General features: G+C 32.4%; 1 protein-coding gene across 4 annotated transcripts; it reads left to right on the forward strand.

Moving 5' to 3' along the window:
- The first annotated feature begins 1,857 nt into the window (after positions 1-1,857).
- Positions 1,858-25,090, forward strand: LOC128185430 (uncharacterized). Of its 4 annotated transcripts, XM_052855043.1 has the most exons (9): positions 1,858-1,995; positions 8,774-9,106; positions 9,899-10,000; positions 10,300-11,009; positions 11,151-11,474; positions 11,865-12,025; positions 12,495-12,721; positions 17,611-17,703; positions 18,505-25,090. In XM_052855043.1, the coding sequence occupies exons 4-9, from the start codon at positions 10,313-10,315 to the stop codon at positions 18,851-18,853; spliced, it is 1,851 nt and encodes a 616-aa protein (XP_052711003.1). In that variant the 5' UTR covers positions 1,858-1,995; positions 8,774-9,106; positions 9,899-10,000; positions 10,300-10,312; the 3' UTR covers positions 18,854-25,090. The 4 variants fall into 4 exon arrangements, with proteins under 4 accessions (XP_052711003.1, XP_052710986.1, XP_052710991.1 ...); XM_052855026.1 differs by having other exon boundaries at positions 10,300-11,474; XM_052855031.1 differs by having other exon boundaries at positions 8,774-9,043; positions 10,300-11,474.
- The last annotated feature ends 1,050 nt before the right edge of the window (positions 25,091-26,140 follow it).

The raw sequence follows: 26,140 nt of genomic DNA on the forward strand, positions 1-26,140 counted from the left end.
ATTTGATCACGCCCCGACCAAAATTAACACCTCATAATACTCAAAGAATGATTCCTTATTCCTTATAAACATGCCCTCTCATTCCTTATAAACATGCATGCCCTCTCTCTCTCTCTCTCTCTCTCTCTCTCTCTCTCTCTCTCTCTCTCTCTCTCTCTCTCTCTCTCTCACACACCATGCTTTTTTCTTAAGAAGATGGGAAATAAGATGGCGGATATATCCACGTAAAATAAAATTTCAAATTTTGTTTTTTCCACATTAAAATCTATTTCTTTTAAGATAATATAATTTTTATACAAACTTGGTCAGTTTAGTTATAAATATTACACAGAAGAAATATTCACTTAAGTTTTGGTGGTACTGAACCCTCAATTCTCATCCTATAATGCTTAGTTCTATAAGGTTACCTAACATCTGGAGCTCTTTAGGCAAGCACGCTGTTTAAATATATGTGTGACTTTCACTACGAGTTAACGGACTTGTATCAATTTCTTAAAACAGTCAATTGTTGGTATGCAAAATGATATTTCTTAAAGATAGTGGGTCATCCACCCAAAATTTTGTTCCCTGAAAATGAATCGTTTTTCATCATACCTTAATTGAACTATGTCAAAACTATGGAGCACAGATGCTCTCGATAAAACAAAAGGCATTGAAGTTCTAAAAAATGACACTATTTGAAGATTAAGGTAGGTATACACCAATTCAAATCAATATATCCCAAGTACAAAACAATGACCTGTATGTTAATGAATAATTGTTTGGAAATTTTTTTTGAAAGAATTATCAAATTTGTTGATATTTTTATATTTCAGGTATCTTATCTCTACTGATGTGGTAGTTTGCACGCCTTATAAGAAATATACTCCCATCTTCTTTAAAAACTGTGAAATTTGTGATCTTCCACATATGCCGACAGCCTTGGGAGATGTTGCATTCGAAATAATATGTAGATTATAATTAAAATTTAAGATTGAAAGTACTATCTTCATATTATATGTACATCATGGTTGTATTACAGTATAGGATATAAACCCATCAGTTCAAATCTATTGAAAATTTGGAAACACAGACTATGCTTCTTTTGAAGTTTAAGAAAATGAATTTAGTAAAAAATAATCTTATTGTAAACAACTGACAGCCCATTAAATGATAGACATTGGTATGAATGTATAAATGATTGTTTGAATTAAAAATGTGTGTGTTTATTACCCCTCACAAGTACAGTGCATAATTATAGTCAGTGATATGTGTCTACAATGGCCAAGTTACACAATGTCATTTCTATTCTGTCAGGTCCCGCAGGCGCCACCAATTTAAATTTCCTCAAGTCAATACTCAGCCTCAAGTCTGAGTTCTTTTAAGAATTTGAGTTGATGACTGAGTTGAGTGATTTGAAAATTTTGGTGACGGTGGGGCCATGACTTTAAATTGTGTTCGGAAAGTCTCTTATCTGTTTGATTTAATAAAATTGGTCGTGAATGTTAAATTGTTTGATTTTTTCTTCGTCCGACTGAGAGTTTGTCTAAGATCATGCGTAACGTATGTAACATTCTATAATTTTGCAAACTGATTTTTTCCACATTTTCATTCATTTTAGAAAAAAATGAAGTGTCTATTTTATTTAATTTTCAGTATTAGTATATTATCCCGAAAGTATTAATCAGGGACTAATCAAATAAATGATCATTGACAAAACAGTCGATATTTCTATTTTTTCATAGAATTAAAGTCAAACTAAATTGGGCTTTTAGCTAAACAGAGAAAATTCAGTGAAATAGGGGACTGAATATCAATAGGAGCAAAACATCCCGTTACCAAATGCGCAAGCGCGAAGCGTCAAGTGACTCACTTCCTTTATATATGGCAGACTTTTTCAACTCGCTAGTTGGTGTATGATTAAGTTGAGATGCACGAAAAATAACCAATATATTGACTGCATTTGACATGTTTGGAGTAAAAATTGTCCTGGACAACTACAGGTTTTAGGAAAAGGTGAGAAATGTAAATGTTACATTCACTTTAGACAGATTTGAGCAAAGTATGTTGCTGGTATGTCTGGACTTAAGTCAGAGGTTATTCAGGTTTAGCAAAAAATTTTGCGCAAAGCGAAAGTGATATACCTGGTTATATTTATGATATTCCCCTCCTAAAACGGACAACCATCTGATCATAGTCTCAAATCACGGTATTCACAGGTCAAGTACATTTAACTATAGACAGCTACAGTACAGCCACTAGATTTAACTATACGTAGCTTGATTTACCTACATAGCTTTATTTATCTACCCGAAGTTGGTTAATTTAGATACCTTATGCAATTTCGCATTTTATGTAAAACAGACAACAAGTCGCAAGGAACTTTCAATCTTTATTTGTACTGTGTAGTTTTATTAAAGCAACTCGGAGCAATATAGTTAAAACTTCGCTGCTTGTGAGCAGTTTTAAGGAAAACATGCATTTCTATTGTTTGATTAACTGTATGACACCTTGTGTGCCATGAGGCATGGATAAGTGTGATTACTTCATATTGTGCTGAATTATTACCAATCAATCATCATGTTAACAAGAACTGTTCTTTTTTGTTGTTCCATTTAGAAAATAGCTGTTTGGTAACACATAAACAGTTATACATAGCCCCAAAACTTTTAAAACATTGACGGCATTTGCGCAAAAAGAGCAACAGTTTAAAGAGTGATTTTTTTAGCTCACCAAGACGAAGTCAAGAGGAGCTTATGTTATACCCTCGACGTCGGCATCTGGACCTGGTTTAAGTTTTTGTTGCATGTCCTGTATCTAAGCTACTACTTGTCCTATCTTCACCAAACGTGCATGGATGATGCATCTGGACCTACTTATGGACTCGAAAGATTTGGATGCTGAATCTGGGTCCTAAATTTCAGATACTGGAGGAGGTTAAGGTTTTTGGAGCAGGTTTAAGTTTTTGTTGCAGGTGCCCTTTGATAGGAATATCTAAGTTATTGCTGGTCCTTACTTCACCAAACTTGCATGAATGGTGTGTCTAATGATACTGATGCACCAGACAGGCTTGAATGCTGAATCTGAGCCAAAGGTTTCAGATGCTAGAGGAGGTTAAGGTTTTTAGAGCTGGTTAAAGTTTTTTTTGCAGGTGCCCTCTGATGATTATATCTTTGATACTACTGGTCCTAATTCACCAAACTTGCATGGATGATGCGTCTTATGCAGGGTTTGACTTTAAGTTTTTTAATTACTAGACCAGTCGGGCTACCTCAGCAATTTTTCACTAGCCCTGACTCTTTTACTACTAGCCCTGACCAATTTTGACAAAAATTAACTAAAAATAATGACAAACATAAAATATTAAATACCTGTTTCAGTTTAATTGTATTGGTTAATCTTTAACAATAATGAATCATTCAAACACTATTTAAGATTTTTAAGATATAATTTATTCAAACTGTACTATAATAATTAAACAAGTATTAAATGGTTGACCAGGGACCACAATCTTTTGGGAGACTTTACTTCTCCTTAACAGAGAAACATGGAGAAGTTTGAGAAATCGGGGAGACTTTCATTACTTGATAATGTATTATATACACAGAGGGTCTGATTTTTTAAAAATTTTGTTTTAGGTAATTTTTGGGCAATGAATGAATAAATTAGTTTAGAAATATATCCTAAAAGGATAATTTAATAAAAAAAAAATGAATAAAGTCCCAGGGGTCTATACACTGGTGGGGGGGGGGTCGATCCTGTCCTCAAGCACCTGTGTTTTGGATGCTGGAGGAGGTTAAGGATATTAGAGCTGGTTAAAGTTTTTGTTATAGGTGCCCTCTGATGATGATAGTATTGAATGATATGATACACTGTTGTTTAATATGATACAATATAATATCATACGTTATATTGTAAAAAGTTATATGATACGATATGATATTGTATCATTTTTTTTATATTTTAAGATATGATATTGTATCATGATATTGTTATGTATAGTATTGTATATTATGATACAGTACTGTACAATATTGTATAATATGATATTGTTCAGGGGTTTTCCTTGCTTAGTTTTGGGTCCGTTTACCGGACCCATTCCCAATCCAAAAATCACTGATATTTTCCCAAATCCAGATCCATTTCTCCTAATCAAGTGTCAATCATTTTAATTATCAGAACATGTTCTGCTGGTGTATAAAATGCAACCTCAACAGCTTTTTTTTCATTTTTTTTTTATTACTGGGCATGAAGAATGGACCAACTAGGGATGACTTCATTGACAAATTTGCTTTCCGTAACTTTGCCAAACAAAATGGCATAAAGGTCAAAGGTCAATGTCATTTGGAAATCTGATTAATGAGTTTTTAGATCTCTTTTGTTTAGTGTGGTAGAGAAAAAACTTTATCATGGATGTAATAGGATGTAATAGGACATCTTAAGACCTTCTAAAATATAGCCCCTTGGCTTCTTCCTTTTTAAAAATAATTACAGAGTTATTGCCCCTATTTACGAAAAACTTGTTATCGCTACTCCTCTGAAACCATAAGAGATAGAAACTTGGAACTTTGATCAATGTCTTCAGTACACTTAGAGGGTTCTTCAATCTTATCATACCGAAAGGATTTGAGGCCCCCTTCTAGTAGTTATTGCCCCTGAAAGTATTGAAATTTCCATAAAATCACTTCCAACTTTTTATTAGCTCACCGAGCTGAAAGCTCAAGTGAGCTATTCTGATCACATTTTGTCTGTCGTCCGTCTGTCTGTCTGTCTGTCTGTACATTGTCCAGATAGTTTGTATTAATTATGACTCCATTAAGCTGATTTTATTATACCTATTGTTCCTCAGGTGAGCAATGTGGCCCATGGGCCTCTTGTTACTTATCATAGAGACTTCGGACCACTTGGGATGGAAGCATCCACCTTGGCCAAACAAAATGACATAAAGGTCAAAGGTCATTTGAAAATCTCTTACTTAATGAGTTTTGATATCTCTTTTGTTTAGGGTGGGAGAGAAAAACTTTTTCTTAGATGTAGTAGGACATCTTAAGACATTTCAAAATATAACCCTTCAACCCCTACCTTGAAACAATTATAGAGTTATTGCCCCTATTGTACAAAATGCTTGTTATCACTACCCGTCATAAACCATTAGAAATAGCGACTTGAAACTTTTACAAATGTATTCAGTACACTTAGATGCTCCTTCAATCTATTCATACCAAAAGGATCAAAAGTCCTTTTCTAGCAGTTATTGCCCCTGAAAGTTTCAAATATTCAATAAAAATACAAACAACTTTTGAATCAATAGTCATAGATACATCGGACCACTTGGTATTGAAGCGTCTACCTTGTCCAATCAAAATGACATGAAAGTCAAAGGACAAGGTCAAGCAATAAAAAATTGCATACTTAATCTTTTGACACTTTTTTTATGAAGTTTTAAATGCAGAAAAATACTTTATTCTATTGAGGCAATCTTATTTCAAACATAAAAAACAAGGATGTGGAAAGACCTCTAATTGTTCAAGAACAATTAGTATACTAGTATTGTTAATTTTATTATTTTATCATATAATACTGTATTACATATGATATTGCAGTAATATTGTATTGTATGATACGATATTGTAAAATATGATACTGGTTTCTATTATATAGTACATTATATCACATGAAATTGTATTATATGATATTTTAATATTATATAACATCGTATCTGATCAAAAGCTATTGTATACACTATAATATGATATTGGTTTTATAACATGAAATTGTATAATATGATATTGTTATATATTTTGGTATCATATGATACAATATGTATATTATAATATTGTATTATATAATATTTTACTTAATCACATGATATTATATTATTTGATTTGTATCAAATTATATGATACAATATATCATATTATGTATCAAAATACGATGAAGTATCATACAATACAATACCATACTATATTATACTATACAAATATTGACTGGGGTTGAGGGCAACATTGATAATGTTAGCCCCCGAGGGACAAAATATTGCCCGACGCAAAGCATCTATATAGACAAATAGACAAATTTTCTTTGTTGATCTGAGAAAATTACGGTGATCTGTTTTCAATTACTTTCTTAAATTTTGGTTTGTTTCTTCATATAACAAAACAAATGTTGACTGTGTTTTCGGGCAACATTGATTAAAGCATCTATATAGACAAATAGACAAATTTTCTTTGTTGATCTGAGGAAATTACAGTGATCTGTTTTTAATTACTTTCTTAAATTTTGGTTTGTTTCTTCATATAACAAAACAAATGTTGACTGTGTTTTCGGGCAACATTGATTATATATATCATATATTGGTCATTTATAATATTACAATTATTGACTATTTGTCTACATAGAGTTATATAGTGAGAATATACTACTGAATATAACAAAATAAAATATCATATGTTACAATATTATGATGTTTTATGTAATATGATATTGCATCATATTATACTATATTGTATTATTAAATTATGATATTGTATTATTTGATCAAATACAATGATGTATAACACAATACAATGTCATATCATATGTTACAATATAATATCATATGAAATGAATATATGATCTTATCATTCAATTTTTTAACTGATGATATACGATATTGTGTCAAAACAGTATTCATGAATACCGGTATCCAAGATCATAAAGTATGATTTTCATATAATATGGTAACGGTGGTCTCATAAAGGTGATGCCTCATAAAGGTGATGCCTTGTTTTGGTGAGCTTTGTAATCTGTGATTACCTTTGTTTATGAATTGTTTTCAGATCAGTTCAAAGTTGAAAATTACTGCTGCATCTTAGTAGCTACATGTAAATCTAGTGATTGTACTGGACCTGATAGATTTAGTTATGTAGCTTGATTATCCTTCATAGCTTTATTTACCTGCCTGAAGTAGGTTTATTTTAGCTACTCAATAAAAAAATTTTCTGAAATGGGCATTTGTACAAAAAAATCGTGTTTAGTTGCAGCAAAAATTTTCAACTTTGAACTGATCTGGTAACAATGAAAATCACTTGAAAATGCTCCTTATTCAGCATTTCAGCACAATTGCAGTCAAATTTCTGAAAGTTTTGAGGCTATGAATAACTGTGTATGTGTTATCAAACTGCTACTACATGCACTTTAAAGTTTAATGGAATAGCAAAGAAGAATGTTTGGTTAGTATGATAATTGATTGGTAATGTAAAGTAAAGACTCTTTAATAATATCCATGCTTCATCGCCCACAAGGTGTCATACAGTTACTTAGCTGCAGGTCTGTAAAAAACTGAACTTTATTTTACACCGATTGATAAACAAGTTCTACAACTTATATTAATATCTCTCGTTGGCACGGATGTTGGCGCGAGGGGGTCATTGGTGTGGGAAGAAGCCGGAGTACCCGGAGAGAACCCACGTGTCCAAGCGGGCGACCGCCATACCCTATCATATACAACCACTGTCGATCAGGGGGATCGAACTCGGGTCGCAGCGGTGAAAAGGGAGTGTATTGTCCACTACTTGGACACTTGCTGGTCTGTAGCTTCCGGTCTGAAAAAAATTCGATGAAGGTCCTGGGAGCTACAGTGGCTCCTATAGTAAAAAAACTGCAATTTACGGTGCACAAAAAATTGCACTAGTGTTAGACTGATTAATCTTATTTCAAAACACATTCTGAACAAATATTTGATTCCAATAAATTCCTTGTACATTTTACTGCAGATATCATCACTTATGTTGCCTCTGATATTCTTTTAAACACCATCACCAGTCCTGTAAAGTAAAATGGTGCAGTTTATTTGCATGTTAAAAAGGCGACTTTAGATCTCGACGTGAATTTAACATTTCTGAGGTCAATAAGCTAGTTTTGAGGCAGGTAAAGAGATGATCGGAACCACTTTACTTTACTGACCCCCCCCCCCCCCCCCAAAAAAAAAACATTCTAAAATATAGTTGGAAATTGCATGAAGAATTTAATGTTACTAATTTTTTCACAGAATTAGTGTTTAAATAAGGTTAATCAGTCCAAAACTACAGCAAATTTTTTTTGTGCCGTATATTACAGTTTTTTACTATGGGAGGCACTGTAGCTCCCAGGTCGTCCATCTGATTTTTTCTGACCAGAAGCTACAGACCTGTAGGTAACGGTTACTCAAACAATAGAAATGCATATTTTGCTTGAAACTGCTCAAAAGCAGTGATGATTTAACTATTTTTGCTATAGATTGCATTTCTAAAACTACACAGTACAAATAAAGGCTGATTGACAGTTTCTTTCGACTTTTTATCTTAAAAACTTAAAATGCAAAATTTTATAAAGGTAACTAAATAAACTTACTGCAGGTAGGTAAATAAAGCTATGTAGGTAAATCGAGCTATGTAGCTAAATCTATAGTGATTGTACTGGACCTGATTGAGTCAACATGCAGCAACATTCCTTAAATGTGGTTGGTTTATATGGTAAAATTATACCCCTCATACACTTAAATATATCTTACCATATCGCTGATGATCTGCAATACCCTGCTTAAAAAGCATTAATGACACATCTCATATTGCTTTATTAATCAAAGAATACAAAAATTTACCCAGACATTGATAATTGTTTGACAGTGTAGTGAAATTGTTGCAAACATCAGACAATATTATTGAATCTCCTCCCATCTGTCTTTGGTTGCATGAGTGTATCAAGTCTCATTCAATACATACATGTAGTTTTATTTATAATTTACTCTGTTTAGGTTTGTTTTTTTTTATTGTAGATGAAAAAGTAGACAGAGTAAACCCACTGTGCACAACCAGCAAATTCAGCTGAAAAATAAATAGATATTAGAAGCGTTTTTGTTTAAACCCTGAATATTTAGACAATGACTTTGTGATGTGCAGGTTATAGAGAGGTTATGAGAGGGTTACACCCTTTGTAATCTCTTTGGAAACCACTTTCTAGAACAACACAGCAGTCACATTTATATCAAAGGTTCATTGGAATATTCAGGACTGAGTCGGAATTATTCTAATGCAACAGGAAGTGGGTCAGTCATTTAGCGGTTCCAGAACCAATTGCAAAATGACTGTAAGAGAAGTATAAACCACAGGTATGTGTACAAACCTATAAAGCATGAATACACTATCAGACAGTTTAATACAAAAACTGAGGTTTTTACAATGACAAAAAAATCTAACCTTGGCAATGAGATTTCAATAGATACAAAGGTTCTTGTTTTCTACATGTACCTACAGCATATTAATAGAATTTCCATGTGGTGACCAGACAATGATTGGTTAAGGTAGCCATTGTTGATCAACACATGATTATTTTATTTGATGGTCTGTAAATTGCTTTTGACAATTATTTTATAGATTTTATAAATAGATTTTGAAAATACCAACAATTCTAGATTTCAATATCCATTAATATTTTTTATCTACAGATAATTATGCATTTAATTGATACCAAATTTTATGTTAAAAATGTCTTGTTTGCTGTCAAAACAATTTTTGCAGTTTCTCTGACAAAAATACATGTTCATTACCAAAAAAAATTAATATCAAAATCTTATTTATGGCATTGAAAAAGATTCTTATAATAGATAGATATATTCAGATTATAGATATATTCAGTGATAAGTTTTCCAGGAAATACCGTTAAAGCATTTTAAATGTTTGATGATTGCGTTAGGAATTTAAATAAAATTAGCTCCTTCATCCACTTCCTTATTCCTTAAATGCTTTAATGCTTAACATATATCACATACGATTAATTGAACGTTATCTGGTGTATTTTGAAGTGGAAAGTGAGGTGATATCAATTGAATTGCTTCAATTTGTTAGATGAATTATACAGGGATGATCAAGGAAACTTAAAACAGTTCATAATTTCATCTTAGGGTGGCTAAGTGGTCGACAAATTACTCATCAGAATTGGAGTGTGTTAATAAAGATCAGAAGCAGCAGGTGGCTGTGTTCAGTAATCTCCTGGCAGTTCTATGGTAAGAAGTTATTTTCTTCGTATTTTAGCTGTAAGTTATTTGTTAGTTTTATATTTTATAATTTTAAAATGAATATTTTCCTATGTCTATAGAGATCTTGTTGTCAAGAAAAAGATCAATATAGTCTGAAAATGAGGAAAACCACCAATCTAGCCCTTTTACATGTAACTACCTGAGTGTGCTGATCATACAATACATTGTATTAAACATTTTCATTTATTTGTCCATCAAACTTTATTGGCATTTTGAAACCAAAGAATTATAATTTATTCAATATAACTGTTGTTTTTTTAAAACAGATTTTTTTTTTCAATGGCATCAGCAGCTACTGTAGGTAGCAATGTTATTGAAGGACAGACAGTACAAATCAAGGAAGGCCCTCCTTTATTTGAGGATGAAGGGAAAGATTTCCCCAAACCCAAACCATGTGAGAAGAGTTCATCAAAAAGGGAAGCAGAAGGTTTAAAGGGAAAAAAAGAAACTGAAGAGGTCACCCTCAATCTGGAAAGTGCACCAAAACTCGATGCAAGAGAAATAAGCCTCGACGAAGTTTTATCCAAGGAGTGTGAACCAGAAGGGAATATCCCTCAGCAAGTTGAAAAGTCTGCAGATGAACCTGAGAACCAAAACCATGATTCTGGATTCTATTCGTTAGAATCCATTAAGATTGGTTCTGAGGTAGATGAAGTAGATTCTCTCAGTCAACTTTCTAGAGATGCCCCTGGAAGTGAACAGAGGTGTGGGAAGATGGAAGATGTGGAACCATCAGATCCCTTGATTGAAAGGACTGATGAATGTTCTCATTTAGCTGAGGCTGGAGATCAAGAACGCCAAAAGAATGGAAATAGAGAAAGCAAGAACATGAAATGTCATATCACTAAAGACAAAGAAGAAATTGAAAACAAAAAAACTAGGGGAAAAAGTATTGATAATGCTCAGGACATGAAATGTCGTATCAACAAAAAACCAAGACATTTATTAATTTCCTCTCAGGAATTCAGAATTTTACGTAAGGCCTTGCCTGAAAGTAAATTGTCCAATCTTGTCTACAATTTTTTTGCAAAGAACAAAAAGTATGTTAAGAAGGGCTTGAAAAGATTTAGATTCTCCTACTTCAGATTAATTGAGACTGATTGTTTTGTGTTTCCAGTGTTGGATTTACAGAGTGGTTGGGATTGGACCACACTGGATATGAAGAAAGAATGGTTTAGACTCAACTCCTTTGCCAGTCTGACATATCGCAGATTCTACAAATTGTCACCTGTATTACTGGCCACTGCTGGTTTTTACTACAGTGCAGAACACAGAAAAATTCAGTGTTTTACTTGTGATAAATGTTACACACCAGAATATTTAGAAAACTTATTGCAGGCTCATGGTACTTCATATCCACTAAAGGGTTTACATGAAAACTGGTGTTTGATATCTGACCATGGTAACATTCCCATTCAAAACCCTGGCTGCAATGACGTAGGTTTGTACTTGCTATGATTTAAATAAAATCATGCATACTTATTTAGGCAAGTATAGCTTTCTTTTGAAAATGATGTCCACATGAATTGTGATATTAAAGGGAAAAGAGGCCACATTATATTAATTCCTCTAATCTATTTAATGTACTGTTAATGAAGAATGAATACCAGTAAATCATGTACATCAGCCTTGGCTATTAAATGATGTTCACTGTATTCTCTACTACTGCTATTTATAGATTACTGAATCTTGATGCATATGATGCATATATATAGTTATAAAAAGTTACAAATATTTAAACAACTTGTATTATATCTATATTAACATGTTTATAACTCAGCATATTGCATACAATCTTATTATTGGCAAATAATTTAGTTGAACATTGTAGGAAACCCATCCTGTAACAAAAGGGCATTCAAAGATACAGAAGGGAGACTTATTCAATGCAAAAACATGTGTGGACCTAATACTTTCTTCATGGATGTCAGTCACATGTTGATAGAGTTTCCAGCATTGAAGGATGCCTTTAAGAGTTGCAGGACTGGCAAGGTAATGATGGGTTTACAGCTGGGTTTTTATCCTCATATTTGTAGATGCATGTATAAATAAGTTTCAAAATAAAAACCAGCAAAAATAAACTTACCTTTCCTTTGTCTGGACCAGTTACTGACAAAACTAAGAGTTCAAGTAATTAGATCCCAGTTATCTGAACAAAGCTAAAGCAGTCGACCATGAATTTAAAATGTAAATTTGCCTTGGAACATCTAAGTACATGTGGTAAATATAATGGTAAACAATCATTGTTCATATGTTCATGTATTTTATTTCCTTGACATTCAAAATTTAATGGTTGGGGAAATGACATAATAATGTAAAAATAAAATATTATGGCAATTTATCTGATAATAGAATTCCTATATTGCTTTTTATTGTCAGTAATACCTGATATCACTGTAACTGTTTACATTGAAACATTAAAAAAAATTCAGTTGGTTTCATCAATCTTTTCTCTCCAAAGCTTATCTTGGAAATGTTTGAACATGGAAAATTAAACTCAGCAAGAGGAATTTATCACATCCTTCGGCACCTAGAAATGGTAAACCCAGAAGACACCATTGTCGATCAAGTAAAATTTCAGCTGATCAAATTTTTCTGTATATTGACGGAAAAAATTGTGATGAAAGGATTGTGCCGAGAGGGTTGTCATATGCAGAGAACGTTTACAAGGGAACAGATTATTATCAAGTAAGAACCACGAGTTATAAATGATTTTAAAGTATAATGAATTATGCAGAGCTTTTAAAAGGCTGTAACTCCTGAAAAGTTTCTAAATTTTTTCTGGAGTTACAGCCTTTTAAAAACTTCTGTGTATTTCACTATAAAGTTTCAAACTTAATTACAACTAATAGGTCTAATGACCTATTAAAGCTGAACATGACTTATAATGTAGGCACATGACATCACACCATTTTTTCCCCACCTTCTACAGGTAAACATTGGTATCTCAAACTTCAACAAAACTTCAAGATACGCGTGGTTTCGAGATATCCGAATTTGCTTTCTATTCTAAATTCTGGGATGTTCTTATATCAACATGTGTTTTAGCATCAGTATATATATACTGAACTCCTCTACTACTCATAAATGAATAATCAACCATTTGATTAAGTATTTTTAGTTTGTGTGTTTTTATTTGTGAAATACATGTTAATATTTGTGAAAGCAATCAATGAAAGTCAATGGAGCATACCTGAAAAAATATAAACTTGGTTTACTGTATTGGAGATATCAGGAGCTTTTTAAATCATTTATGACTTTATTTGTTTATATTATCAATATATTACCAACAATTATTTTGAAAAATCAAATTCATATCTCTTTAAAGAAAGAACACCAGAATGATTTAATAAAGAAGGCATGAATTTACACATTTTTTCAGATAAATGCATATGAATCCTGTGTTTCCATTCCTTTAGAATAAATGATAGTTTGGCACTGTATGAGCTGTTGGTCTTTTAAGACAAACAGTCGATGTTTGTTATTTAAAAGAAGGGGGTTGGATGATGTAGTTATGTTTTATAAATTAAAATTATTGAGACAATAACTTTTTGTGAGGTAGCCTCAAAATGTCTCAATATTCTTCACTAGAATAAAAATTTCATAAGTTTTCCTGGTAACACTGCATAGAAATCTACACTATCCAGTGAGTTATTCTGTATAAGATGTTTATTAGCATATTCATCCTTTTAACCACCTTATTTTGACTATCTAAATTAAGGCATTCTCAGAAGCAGCTTCGTGTTCTGTGCTACCCTGTCTTTCAAATTCAAACATTAACCGTCATTTGATTTTAAATTAAAACTAGATTGAACCATCTATGAAACTCATCCCCCCACCAGGTTTATAGATGAGGACCTAACCCATTGCATTACTCTGTTGGATGACAACTTTCGGAAAGAAAAAAGATATGAAATTGAACTTAATTTTATTAAAATCACAATATCCAACATGTATTTTCATTCTTCAAATTGTTTGTTTGGTGTTTCAGTGGTAGATTAGTATATCATAAATTTGTCTATGCATACTTGTATTCAAAAGTAATGGGATATTATTTCAAATTTGAGGGCGATACAGCCTTTATGATGGTGATACAAGGAAAGATGTCTCAGCCCTGAAGGCTGTGATCTGGATGCTGTATCATCCACTCTACTATGTGTATCAGACCTGATACACTACTAGGTATATAATGAACTTGAGTTTCTGTGTTTTTATTTCCCTATGTTTTGTGCAGTTTCTTTTCCCTTGCACAATGCATTGACTTGGCTGTAGATTTAATATAATTAGGAGTCCTCCTCTGCATGTAACCTATAGTGATCAGTCTGTCCACCAGAGATCATTTGTCCATTGCATATCTTCTCTCCCCTTGCCCCAATCTGGCTCATAATTCACCTACAGAGGGCCTTTGGATTTGTGCAGTGACATTGAACCAAGTTTCTATGTCAAAGGTTAAGGTCACAGCAGAATTGTGTGAAAAATCCTTGTCCAGATCATATACATGTATTTTCTCCCTTTGGTTCAATCTGGCTCATACTTCACCCACAGAATGCCTCAGGTCAAAGGACTGTTGGATGGCCTTGAATGAAGTTACTAGATCATATCAGACAACGCAAGAAAAACTTTTTTCAAAGCATACATGTCTATACTTTCTCCTTAGCCCTATTTGACTCATACTTCACATAAACAGAGCCTTTGGATGAGGGGTGTGCAGTGAAACCATTTTTCTAGGTTAAATTTAAAGGGCATAATAAATTTCTTTAATAAGGGCTCCACTTTGCAAGCTCTTTATAATGATCAGTCTGTCCATACATCTGTTTGTCTTTCCATCCTTTCTTCTATCTGTCCATCTGAGATCGCTTGTCAGGAGCATATCTTTCTTCCCTTAGCCCAATATGGCTCATACTTCGCTGACAGAGTGCCTTTCGGTAAAGAGTGTGCAGTGACTTTGAACCATGTTTTTAGGAGGTAAGGTTAAGGCCATAGCAGAGTTATAAATAAAATCTTTGTCCGGAGCACATCTTCCCCCCCCCCCCCTCCCCTTTACCATGCATCTCAATGTTGTCTAGTTCAGTTTTTGTAGTCCAGATTGTATATCCCATTGTCTTAATCCTGCCTACTGGTAGATTAAATAAAAAGAATGCCTGTAGAAAGGTATGTGTAATGAGGCTGAATTAAAGTTCTATACTAGCTGGAAATTTATTATTTCTAAGATTAGGTCTAAGCAAAATTCTCTGAAATGCTCTTCCTCCTAATGTTCATTATTTAATCAGGGTCCTTTTAGATGTTCTCCATCTTAGTGATGTCTTGTCTCCGAGCTAGGAATAGGTGCATATGATAATTTTATCATGTCTGAGTAACAGTGGCGATGTAAGCTGTATACCCACACAGGAAGTTTTGCATGTGTTCAACACACAGGAATTTTTGCATGTGTTCAACAGAAAAAGGTTCAATTTATGGGGAGAAAACAACTTTTTAAAAAATTTATTGCTATTGATAAAAACAAGTCCCTACTTAATACGAACTCAGGATCAGCAGGTCTGAGGTAACTGAAGCTATATCCAAACATACAGACACCAAAGTTAGACAATATTTATTTATCAGCTTCAAATTAGTTTGAAATTGCTTTTACGTACTGTTATAAAATGAAGAAGTCACTGGGTGTTGAGGACTATCAAGAAGTCAGAAGCTGAATATATAGGGTTTTTAGGCATACGGGTGAGAAAAGAGTAACTTGGTAGACAATAGCATTGTTGTGTCCTGTTCAGCTTTAAAAAATTCTATTTAAAATCACTGATAGCTAGTTTACAAATATATTTTGTAGATGAAATAAGACTGTTAGATTGATGAGATTTATTTTTATTTAGTGTAGATTATTGTTTTGATCAAGCAATTACTGATATTTGCTTAATTTGATATATAAAGTAAGACAGTTTTATTGAAATAGAAATTTTAGAATAATTAATAACTGTAGGTATTTTGCTTATGATTAAAAGTAGCTACATAACTGTAGCTATTGGGTAGATTATACTGTAGAGCTATATGATAGTTTAGACATGCAGACAACTTGCTGTTTACAGCACACACAAAAATATGCGAGCCAGTTCAGACTAATTTTCTTAACTCATTTTGTGAAAATATTTGATCCAAAAATATTTTACAGACATGAACAACAAGTTACAGTATTTGCCTATGAAAAATTCTTTGAAAAAACCACATTACGTGAATACAATGTATTTTTATAGACTGTCCCAAGATATTTTTGTCGCACATTTTCTTGAATTATTCTATGTTATGAATACCTCTGGGTTTCAATGATGTTCATTCAATGGTATGAAAAAATCCCAAGATTTCCTCATTGAAACACCCTCTCTTAGCTGTCAGGTTTCACTACATTGCTAAAAGTAAAAGTCTACTGGGATTTTGCATTGCAAAATAGATGAAGGTAACTTTGAAAAATTGTGCAAGGTATTCTGAGTGTCTTCTGAATGGAGAAAAGATGTAAACACTTCCCATTATAAAACTCTGTATGAATTCTTTTTTCATTCCTGTGAATTATTTCGAGTGAAAAATGATCATAGCTATAAGCTAGACCTCCAGACCCCCTTCTACTTTTTTATTTTTCCCTTCTACATCAGTTTTTAGAGACAACCCTGCACAGGTATGCATATTTTTATTAAAAATTGCCCAAATGTGCTGCATAAATATCTTGGGACAGACTATAGTTACATGGTTTGTAATTTACCTTATATGGTTTATGTGTGGTCAGTAAATTCCATTTTACTGACCAATGGCCTGGTTTTTTGAAAGGTGGTTAACTCTAACACCATGTTAACTCTGTGTTTAAAGTTAATCTTGTAGTTAACCACATGGTTAAATGTTTTTCAAAAGTCTGTTGAATTTAACCATGTGTTAACTTTAATCCATGCAGTACTTTGGCTAAAGATTTAACACAGTGATTAAATATGGCGGCCAGTGAATTTTTTTTGCCACTTTAATTTTTAAAAAATGGGTAAAAGAAGCATTTTCCACTAGTTTTAAAGTTCGTTAAACCATCCTTTTCTGTTAATGACAAAAAGAAAATAAAAAACAAAAATCAAGCTTTTTAGCCTATACAGTGTGACATGTACAAGTTTCAATTTGGGTACAAAACCTGACATCATGATAATCTTAAGAATGACATACCGGTATTCTAATGCTCAAGGAGAACCTCAGCACATTGTATTTGAAAACATATATAGCAAAACGCTTTTCTATTTTATCTCTTTAATTACTTTTGATAAAGTAAAAAAAGTATGTAACAACCATTGTCATTGATAACTTGTCAACAATTAGGTTACTCTATCCAAGCAAACTATTAGTGATATTATTGAGCAGATTTTACTACCGGTTATTGGATAGCTTGTGGTGTGCAGTCGTCAAAATTGAATTTATTAATAACATGATTATAGGAAAGCACCAAAAGGAGTTGATAAATAATTATATATATGCATGCATCATGAACACGTAGTTCCAGACAGGTGTTTGTGTAGATGTACATGTACTTTGTCAGCTAATTATCATATGTTTTGTTATTTCAGCCCTCCATGTCTAAAAACCAGAGATGGTAAAATGAACATCATTCAGCAAGGAATATTGAAATTCTTTGAAGATTTGTGTCCTTCAAACAAGTGGTATGTATCAGTATCATAGATGCTTGACCAGAGTTTACTCTTAAAATATTTTCCCCCAGAAAAAAAAATGGGTCTAGAATTATGTTTTGTGCAAGCACATTGGCTTGAAAGAAGAATTTTTCTCATAGATAAAACTTCACTTCAGAAAATTACACACCTGAATTTTCTTTTTTGGGAGTTGATTTTAATCAACTCTCCTTTGCAGTTACTCTGGCAAACTAGAAGTAAAACAGTGTTTGGACCTGAGCACAAATCAATACTTATGACAACAAATAGTTCTACAGATAGAAAACTTATTTTTGACAGTGTTAAAATTATAGTGAAATTTGACCTAAAGAATAATACAGTGTATGTAGAAAAGAGATAGCAAGCACTACATCTCCCTCCGTGTTTGAAATAAGAATATTTTGGCATGTACATGTATATGCGATTGAGGGTTGACATTTAATACATAATAGATAATGCAAAAAATGAAAGTATTTTCAATTGCAAGAATAAACTGCATATGGAACGAACAGTCAATAGCAGGAAAACTTTGTAATTTTTCCAGTCAGCTGCTGTTAAAAGAATTTTAGACCACATATAATCAATGTCAGTTTAGATTTTCATTCCTGACCACTCTAAATATGCAGTCAGTTGCTTTATGATTTCAATTTTATAAATAGGTTAAGCAAAACAATTTTAATAACATTTCTGGAACAGTATATACAAAAATATATGTACAAATACAAGGCCCATTAATGTGTAAAGTGTTACTTCCTACCTTTGCTTGGGGTTATCATCTTGTGTTTTTTATTTTAGCTGTGATCATTGCCAGGAGACTGTCTGTCTGACCTTTAGCCACCCCCCACCCCCAGTCCTTTTTATCAACGTCTTGCGTTTAAATTTCCTGCCGGTTGGAGCTTTTGAGGACTTACCAGCAGTGGTTTATGTTCTGGGTCACAAATACAGGGTTGGTATGGTGTATGTACACAAGGGCCAGCACTTTACAGGGTGGATCTACAAGAATCAGGCATGGACTTACTATGATGATAGTAAAGTCAGCCCTGGAGATAAGTATTCAGCTGATTTAGATGAGACCAAGGAATTCCCTGGAAATGAGCTCAAGGTTGTGGTCTCATATTACCTCATCAATAATGGAGGCCCATAATGATAAAAAGTGTGTCATCAGAAAATTACAAGCAACATCGTTAAAGAAGGGTTAATGAAATTTGATTTTGTAAATTATTTTTAAGATTTTTTTGGTATTTGAAGTACCAGTTTGTATATCAGAGTACTTGTAAATTGTGCAGTTTACAAATTAAGATATTTTACCAAAATAATTAATATATTTTTTTTAGCATATCATGCTATTGGACTTCATGAACTTATAATGATATTTCTATACAGTGAGAATATCATGCCATAACCCTGGGTTCATCATGATATATTACTGAGCATATCATGATATCACACTGAGTTCATTGTGATATATGACTGAGCATATCATGATATAACTCTGAGTTTTTTGTGATATATGGCTGAGCATATCAGGATATCACACTGAGTTCATTGTGATATATGACTGAGCAAATCATGACATAACACTGAGTTCATTGTGATATATGACTGAGCATATCAGGATATCACACTGAGTTCATTGTGATATATGACTGAGCATATCATGATATCACATTGAGTTCTTTGTGATATATGGCTGAGCATATCATGACAAAACAATGAGTTCATTGTGATATATGACTGAGCATATCAGGATATCACACTGAGTTCATTGTGATATATGACTGAGCATATCATCATATTACACTGAGTTTATTGTGTTATATGACTGAGCATATCATGATATAACTCTGAGTTCTTTGTGATATATGGCTAAGCATATCATGACATAACACTGAATTCATTGTGATATATGACTGAGCATATCATGACATAACACTGAGTTCATCGTGATATATGACTGAGCATATCAGGATATCACACTGAGTTCATTGTGATATATGACGAGCATATCATGATATCACACTGAGTTCATTGTGTTATATGACTGAGCATATCATGATATCACACTGGGCTTATCATGATATATGACTGTGGATATCAAATTACACCAAACTTGAATAAAGGACAGTAGTCATACTGCTGGAATATCGATTTATTAGACGTGGAATATTAGGGTATCACAGTTAATCCCACGTCTATGACATGAAATTGAATGTACAATTTTATTTTAGTTTTGTGCAATGAAAGGACACTGTTAATATGGGATGTCATTTGAATTCACTTTTTGTTTCTAAATTTGTTTTATTTGATAAAGCAGAAGAATATAAAACTGATAATTAGGGGGTTTTGGGGGTAAGGAAAGCACCTTCCTCATTTTCAGTACATCTTTTATATAAATTTTTCATATAAGAATATATTAACCACAGAATTAGATATATTGTATTTTTCTAGTAATGTTCTTTGATATTGCTAGGGTCATAAAAAAAGGTAGATGTTTATTTTTGGACAGTTGTCAAAAACATGGGAAAAACTTTGTGGTAGCTGGTTCCAGTGTTGTATTGGTTTTAATGTATTTCTCATGAAAACATCTCGATTTTAATGAATACTGACTCTGTGCTATTTTTTTTTTCATAGAGAAATTTATATTCTGATTGTTAAATTTTTAAAATATTTTAATTTTTCTATCACAGAAATAATTTTACAATATAAAATTGTTACTACATGTATATCATTGAATCTGTCTCCTGTGGGTTAATAACCAGTTAATTACCAGTTGTATATATATCCCTTGCCTATATTCCTTACAAAATGTGATGTGAGGGTCACCATTACACATCAGTTCCGTTATTAGATAGATTTAACTTATCTAAATTAGCTTCTCAAAAAATGGCTGTGATTCTTCTAGGGAATAATATATCTCTTTCAGGTTCCTCAACACACCTAAGTCTTATTTGATGGATTGATAACGAATCCTTTTTCAAATACATGTATGACTTCACAAAACAGAGAGCGATACCGGCTTTCGATTATTTTACCGGGGTTTTTTTTTTTTTTTCAGTGAAATGGGAAAAATTATTCTGACTGCAGGGTATTAAAAAGCTCAAAATGTGGTCTTATTTGATGCGTAATATTAATATCTATAAATACATGCCAAAGATGGTCTGGTCGTTTATAATTCTTTAATTTAAAAAATATTTCTGAAAATTAAAATTGTTATTCTTTAACATCTGTTAAATGTATGGATAAAATCTGTAGAATAAGAAATAGTCATATTAAGCACTAATCAATGAAACGAAATTGCTACATATTAGAATAATTGCAATTTTCCATATATGAACAGATCCCAATAAAAAAAAAAACTGATCCTGATCAGAACTGTTTTAAAATTGAAATTTAACAAAAATACTACATTTTTTTCTGAGAAATTGATATTTATTATAAAATCAAAAAATGAAAAACTTATTTTAAAGCTAAACAATCTGGAATTTTTGCAAAATTGTGATATATTTCAACTTTTTATGATTATGTTCAGGATCAAATTAATTACAATCAGGATTGGTTTGAATTTCGATTTTCTCAATTTTTCTTGAATTTCACAATTTCATTTTAATTTCTTGTTAAAATATGATTATGAAGCAATTGTTTAATGTGAGTGACAGTTGACTTGCAGATTTTATCCATAGGTTTAAGGTCAGACGACACGTTCCTCAATTTTAGATAACTTTCTCCAGGAATTTGTTAATGGTTAACTACTACTTTGACAAGCTTTCTTGCAAAAAATTAGGGTACCTTACCAGGCATTTCTGCAAAATACTAGAGAATGCAATTTCCTATATAATCTTCTTGAAAATACACTTGAATTGCTGCTATTAAAAAATAAATGCATCTACAGCACAGCGAAATTCACTATATTAGAACTATATCTCTGCCGGGACGGGGCTTTGAACTCACGACCTCAAGAACCTATACGCTTCTGACATTGAGCGGCCACAATTCTAACCACTCGGCCATCTAGACATATAACCAAGCCACGTAAATTTTGATCATTTTTAAAGTAATTGTAAAATTAGTATTTTCTATTGGAACTCTTTATTACGAGGAGATACAAAAAAGATTCTCGAGGAACGTCTGACCTTAAAAAAAATATTTACAATTCTTGATTTACCATTTTATAAATATTTTTTATCAAAAATATTATATATTTGGTCGTCTTTGACATGTATTTATAGATAATTCTATTGTGCACTAATTGATACCAAATATTTAGCTCTAAAATATCTTGCAGTTAAAACGATGTTTCCTGTTTCTATTAAAAATACAAAAAAAAAAATTTCATATAATAATTGAAAGCGGATACTTGTCTCATTTTTGTAAAATTACATTTCAAAAATTATTCTTTATTGATCGATCAAATAATGCACTGGTTTGTTGAGCAACCTTAACCTAACTATTTTGATCAAAGAAAAATTTTTTATAGCACTTGTTGATTTTTTTTCCTCTGTTTTTCTTTTTATGTAAATATGGTAACTAAGCAAAGCATTGTGTAAAAATCACTGTCAGACATTCTGGAACTTTAATTTTAAACACAATACAATTGTTTTGTGCTTCTTTTTTGAATGGCAAACTTAACAAAAATAGGGCTGTTGTTGATAACAAATGAATTTAGTCCTGTTATTTTAGTCAAATAGTGCAAAGACTACTGTCTCTTACTGATGCATGATGATGCACAGGTGCTATAAAGGTTGAAAGTTGTTTATCTGAAAAGTCTCATTTTTGTTTTGCATGATCACATTATCTCTGAGCACATATGTGATCAACTTAGACTGCTTTAACCATTGAGTGCAATTACAGGTTTTTTTTTTCAGTATTGTTAAAGCATAAACCACCAGATTTTACATGTAATTTTTGGTTGTACTAGTAGCTGTAAGAAGCACAACTCTCCCTAGTATTACCAACTTACTCATCACATTTGGCTTTAAATCAAATATGATACAAGGCCTTAAATGTTCTTAAGGCAAGTTAAGTTTACTTAATTTCTGGTGGTTACTCTTTTAAGTGTTATTATTATAAGATCCTTTTAGATGTGCAATATTTTGCAATGTTTTTACTCCTGTTAATTTTTTAATGACCAAGGCCTGAACCAAGCAAGAAATTTGGGATCAAATTTTGGGATTTTTTGTTTTGGGGATGTTTTTTTTAGTTGGTTGTTGTTTTGTGGTGTGTTTTTTGGTTAAATTTTTAATGTTGTGACAAATACATAAGCTTTATAAAAAATTTGTTTTAATATTAATACATGTAAATTGTACTTGCTACATGTATCAGTGCAATTGTCAGTGCTCTTGTAATGATATGTACTTATTTGTATAATTTATTTGTATAAATATGTGCCATTCTAACATATTCCAATTTTTTCACTAATGTTCCTATTTTTCTAAATGTGAAAAAAAACAGTTTTGTGTATATGTCCTTTTTGGACACTGATATGATACAAAATGACTCTGTTTTATGTGTGAGAGATAATAGACTAGTCACTGTTGTAAAATGTTGCTTTCAATTTCAAAATAATAATAATTTTTGCTTTAGAGGAAGCAGAAAGGATGTTAATAACTATGCATATATTTGATATACCAGTATACAACATTATGCACAGTTAGATATTTTTAAGGTCACTTAGGTGACCGATTGCAATTGGTGTTCATCGATAGTTGTGATTTGTGCATCGTTGTAAACAAATTTACATTTTTAAATTCTTCTTGAAAACTACAAGGCCAATGGTTGCCATATTTGGTATGAAGCATCTATATGGTAAGAAGAATCAAAATTGTGAAATTTGTGGCTCTACTACCCATTAAGCGCCACCGTCGGGGCCAAATATGCACATAGAAATACAAATTTGAAAAAAACTTCTCAACTTCCACTCATGTGAGGAAAAAACTGAATGCATGGTTATGATATCCATGATGCCCTCTACAAAAATTGTGAAATTAACGGGCCCCTGGGTCAGTGGTACAGGCTCTATGGTGGGGCAGTATGACATCATTACTATTATGACGTGGACCTGTCTATTTCATTGCTGGCCACTCAGTCATGGTTCTTTGAAATCAACAAGATTTGTCTGGTACCATGCAATCTATGTATATTTCACTTCAAACTGGCATCATTTTTACCTTGTTTTGAGCAAGAATAAGATAGTTACATCTTACCAAAAGTCCAAGGTCTTGTTAAAATGGTTGTATCATTGTTTCCATCATTGCACATTCCAGATAACATTATTCTCTTGTATGAAAAAGTGTTTTCTCCACAACTGCTGTTTCTGCTGTACAGTTATATTGTGTGGAGGGTGTAATAATACGAGAAATTTGGCATTCCTGATAGCTCTGTCAAGTGGACAGGTCTATAGCATTGCAGGATTTGTAAAGACATTGGTTCAAAAGTGAAAGCATTATATCCCTGCTTCACTTAAATTAGAACTATGTAAAGGTCAAGATCTACAGTATCGATACATGTATCCTGGCATCCTACCATGCCTTAAATTGCTGACTTGTTTGCATTGAGTTCTCTTTTAAAACCTGGTTAGAAGTACTGCATATTTACACTACAGGTGAACAATTTAGATATATTGTTGAGCAATTTATGTGTTGGAAACCTGGGACAAAGAAAAGTATTGGCAGAGTTACATGTAGAACGTTTATGTTTTTGATGGAGGGGACTCTTGTTTCTACAGCAGCAATTAGCATGTGTACCTGTACACTGTATCTTAGTTACTAGATCTTGACCATTAGGCCATTATATAGGCCTACCAAAAGCTCATGTGAGATTCAAAGATGATTCTGTTGTATTTATGAACACGTACAGCAGCAAAATTCAGCTTCAATTCTGTATCTGTACTTTTGTTATTCCATAAACTCTGGCATTCCACATTGTCTCTAGCCACTTTCTGAGGCACAGCTCTCTCTATACTGGAGAGGGTTGTACATATTGGCCGGGGTTTTCGATGATGGACATTCCAACGGTTAATTATACACTAGTATTGAAGGATTGACAAATTCAGAAATTTTTTAAAAATGTTGTTACGATGTAATAAAATATTAGACCTTAAATTTGATGTAAAATGATATCTGAAATATTAGAACCACAGTGCATGTAACCATATTGAAAGGATTTGGTTTTTGTTTGACATAAAAATAATAAAATGTAACATTGGTTGCTTATGAACAAGGACAATAATCTGATCTTGTTAACTTTTTGAAAATGAAATTCTTAGAGTCTCAACACATGGCTTTGAAAAAAATTTAATGCACATTTAATTACTAGTGTGTTTTTTTTATATCTGGTTATTATGAATAATTTTATGTTTATTTAAATAAATTAATCCTTTATTGAATCTTGTTTGTTGTTTTGTTGTTTTTATCTGGTTATTATGAATAATTTTATTACAGCATATAATATTTGTCTTCAAAACAAATTACCCTAAATGAGCACGCTAATATGTTTCATTATTTTATAAGTGCACAATTTGATATGCATACAATTATTTAACTATAGTGTCATGCCCAAACTAATCAATTATTGGTAGATGATTCTCGGACGTCGTGTTTCAAAAGTTGCCAGTGAATTATACCAAACATGATAATGCAACAGTAGCATCGGAAGTTGAAAGGGGGGGGGGGGGCTGGCTGCTAGGCTTATCAAAAATCTTGACAAGCAAAAAAGTCTTTGTTAATGGATATGTACTTATAACTTTGCTTATTATTAAATGTTGACTTAACTCGCATCAGGAGCTATACCCGGTAAAAAGAGCATACCCGAAAATGCTAACTAAATCTTGAAACAATTTATCAGATGTAACGTTTCGTAAATATGCAACACGAGATTATTAAATAGATGATATTCATATATTAATCCGGAGAGAGGGGGGGGGGGTATTCTAAATTAAAGTCACGGGAGGGGGGGGGGTAGATCTTTGTATTCCATGGTCACCCTACGTTTTATTTCATTTTTCATTCAAATCTCGGTGAAGATTGATCTAAATGGCCGTTACATGAGCTACGATGAAATGCGATGCATGTAATAAAGACCTAACGGCTCGTTTAAGATTGTATGGGACACCTCTTTGTTGTGACTTGCTATTCATAAAAAAATACCAATTAATAAATACAAGTTTAATTTTATTAATAGTTTCTTTCCCTTATTTGTTACTTAACAGCGTAGCGCAGTGGATTAGAGGTTTAACTATGATCTGTAAGTCATGATTTCGAATCCCGTTGGGGATTTTAAAAGTTTTACCCAAGTTTTTTTTTTCAAAATTTCAATGCATATTTTTGAGTGAAACATATATTGTAAAATTTAAAAATTCTAAATCGCTGAAAGTATTCTAATTATGATCTACTTTAATTCCACATTAATATTGACAGATGTCCTATACCACCTTAAT

This window comes from Crassostrea angulata, chromosome 1 (assembly GCF_025612915.1).
Source record: "Crassostrea angulata isolate pt1a10 chromosome 1, ASM2561291v2, whole genome shotgun sequence".
Taxonomy (NCBI): Eukaryota; Metazoa; Mollusca; class Bivalvia; order Ostreida; family Ostreidae; genus Magallana; species Magallana angulata.

What these genes read in the sequence shown, in the direction of transcription:
- LOC128185430 (XM_052855026.1), top strand. Translation starts at nt 10,313, where the DNA reads ATGGCATCAGCAGCTACTGTAGGTAGCAATGTTATTGAAGGACAGACA. An exon ending in AGAGTTGCAGGACTGGCAAG is followed by an intron (nt 12,026 to 12,494) that starts GTAATGATGGGT and finishes TTCTCTCCAAAG; the next exon opens with CTTATCTTGGAAATGTTTGA. An exon ending in AGGGAACAGATTATTATCAA is followed by an intron (nt 12,722 to 17,610) that starts GTAAGAACCACG and finishes TTGTTATTTCAG; the next exon opens with CCCTCCATGTCTAAAAACCA.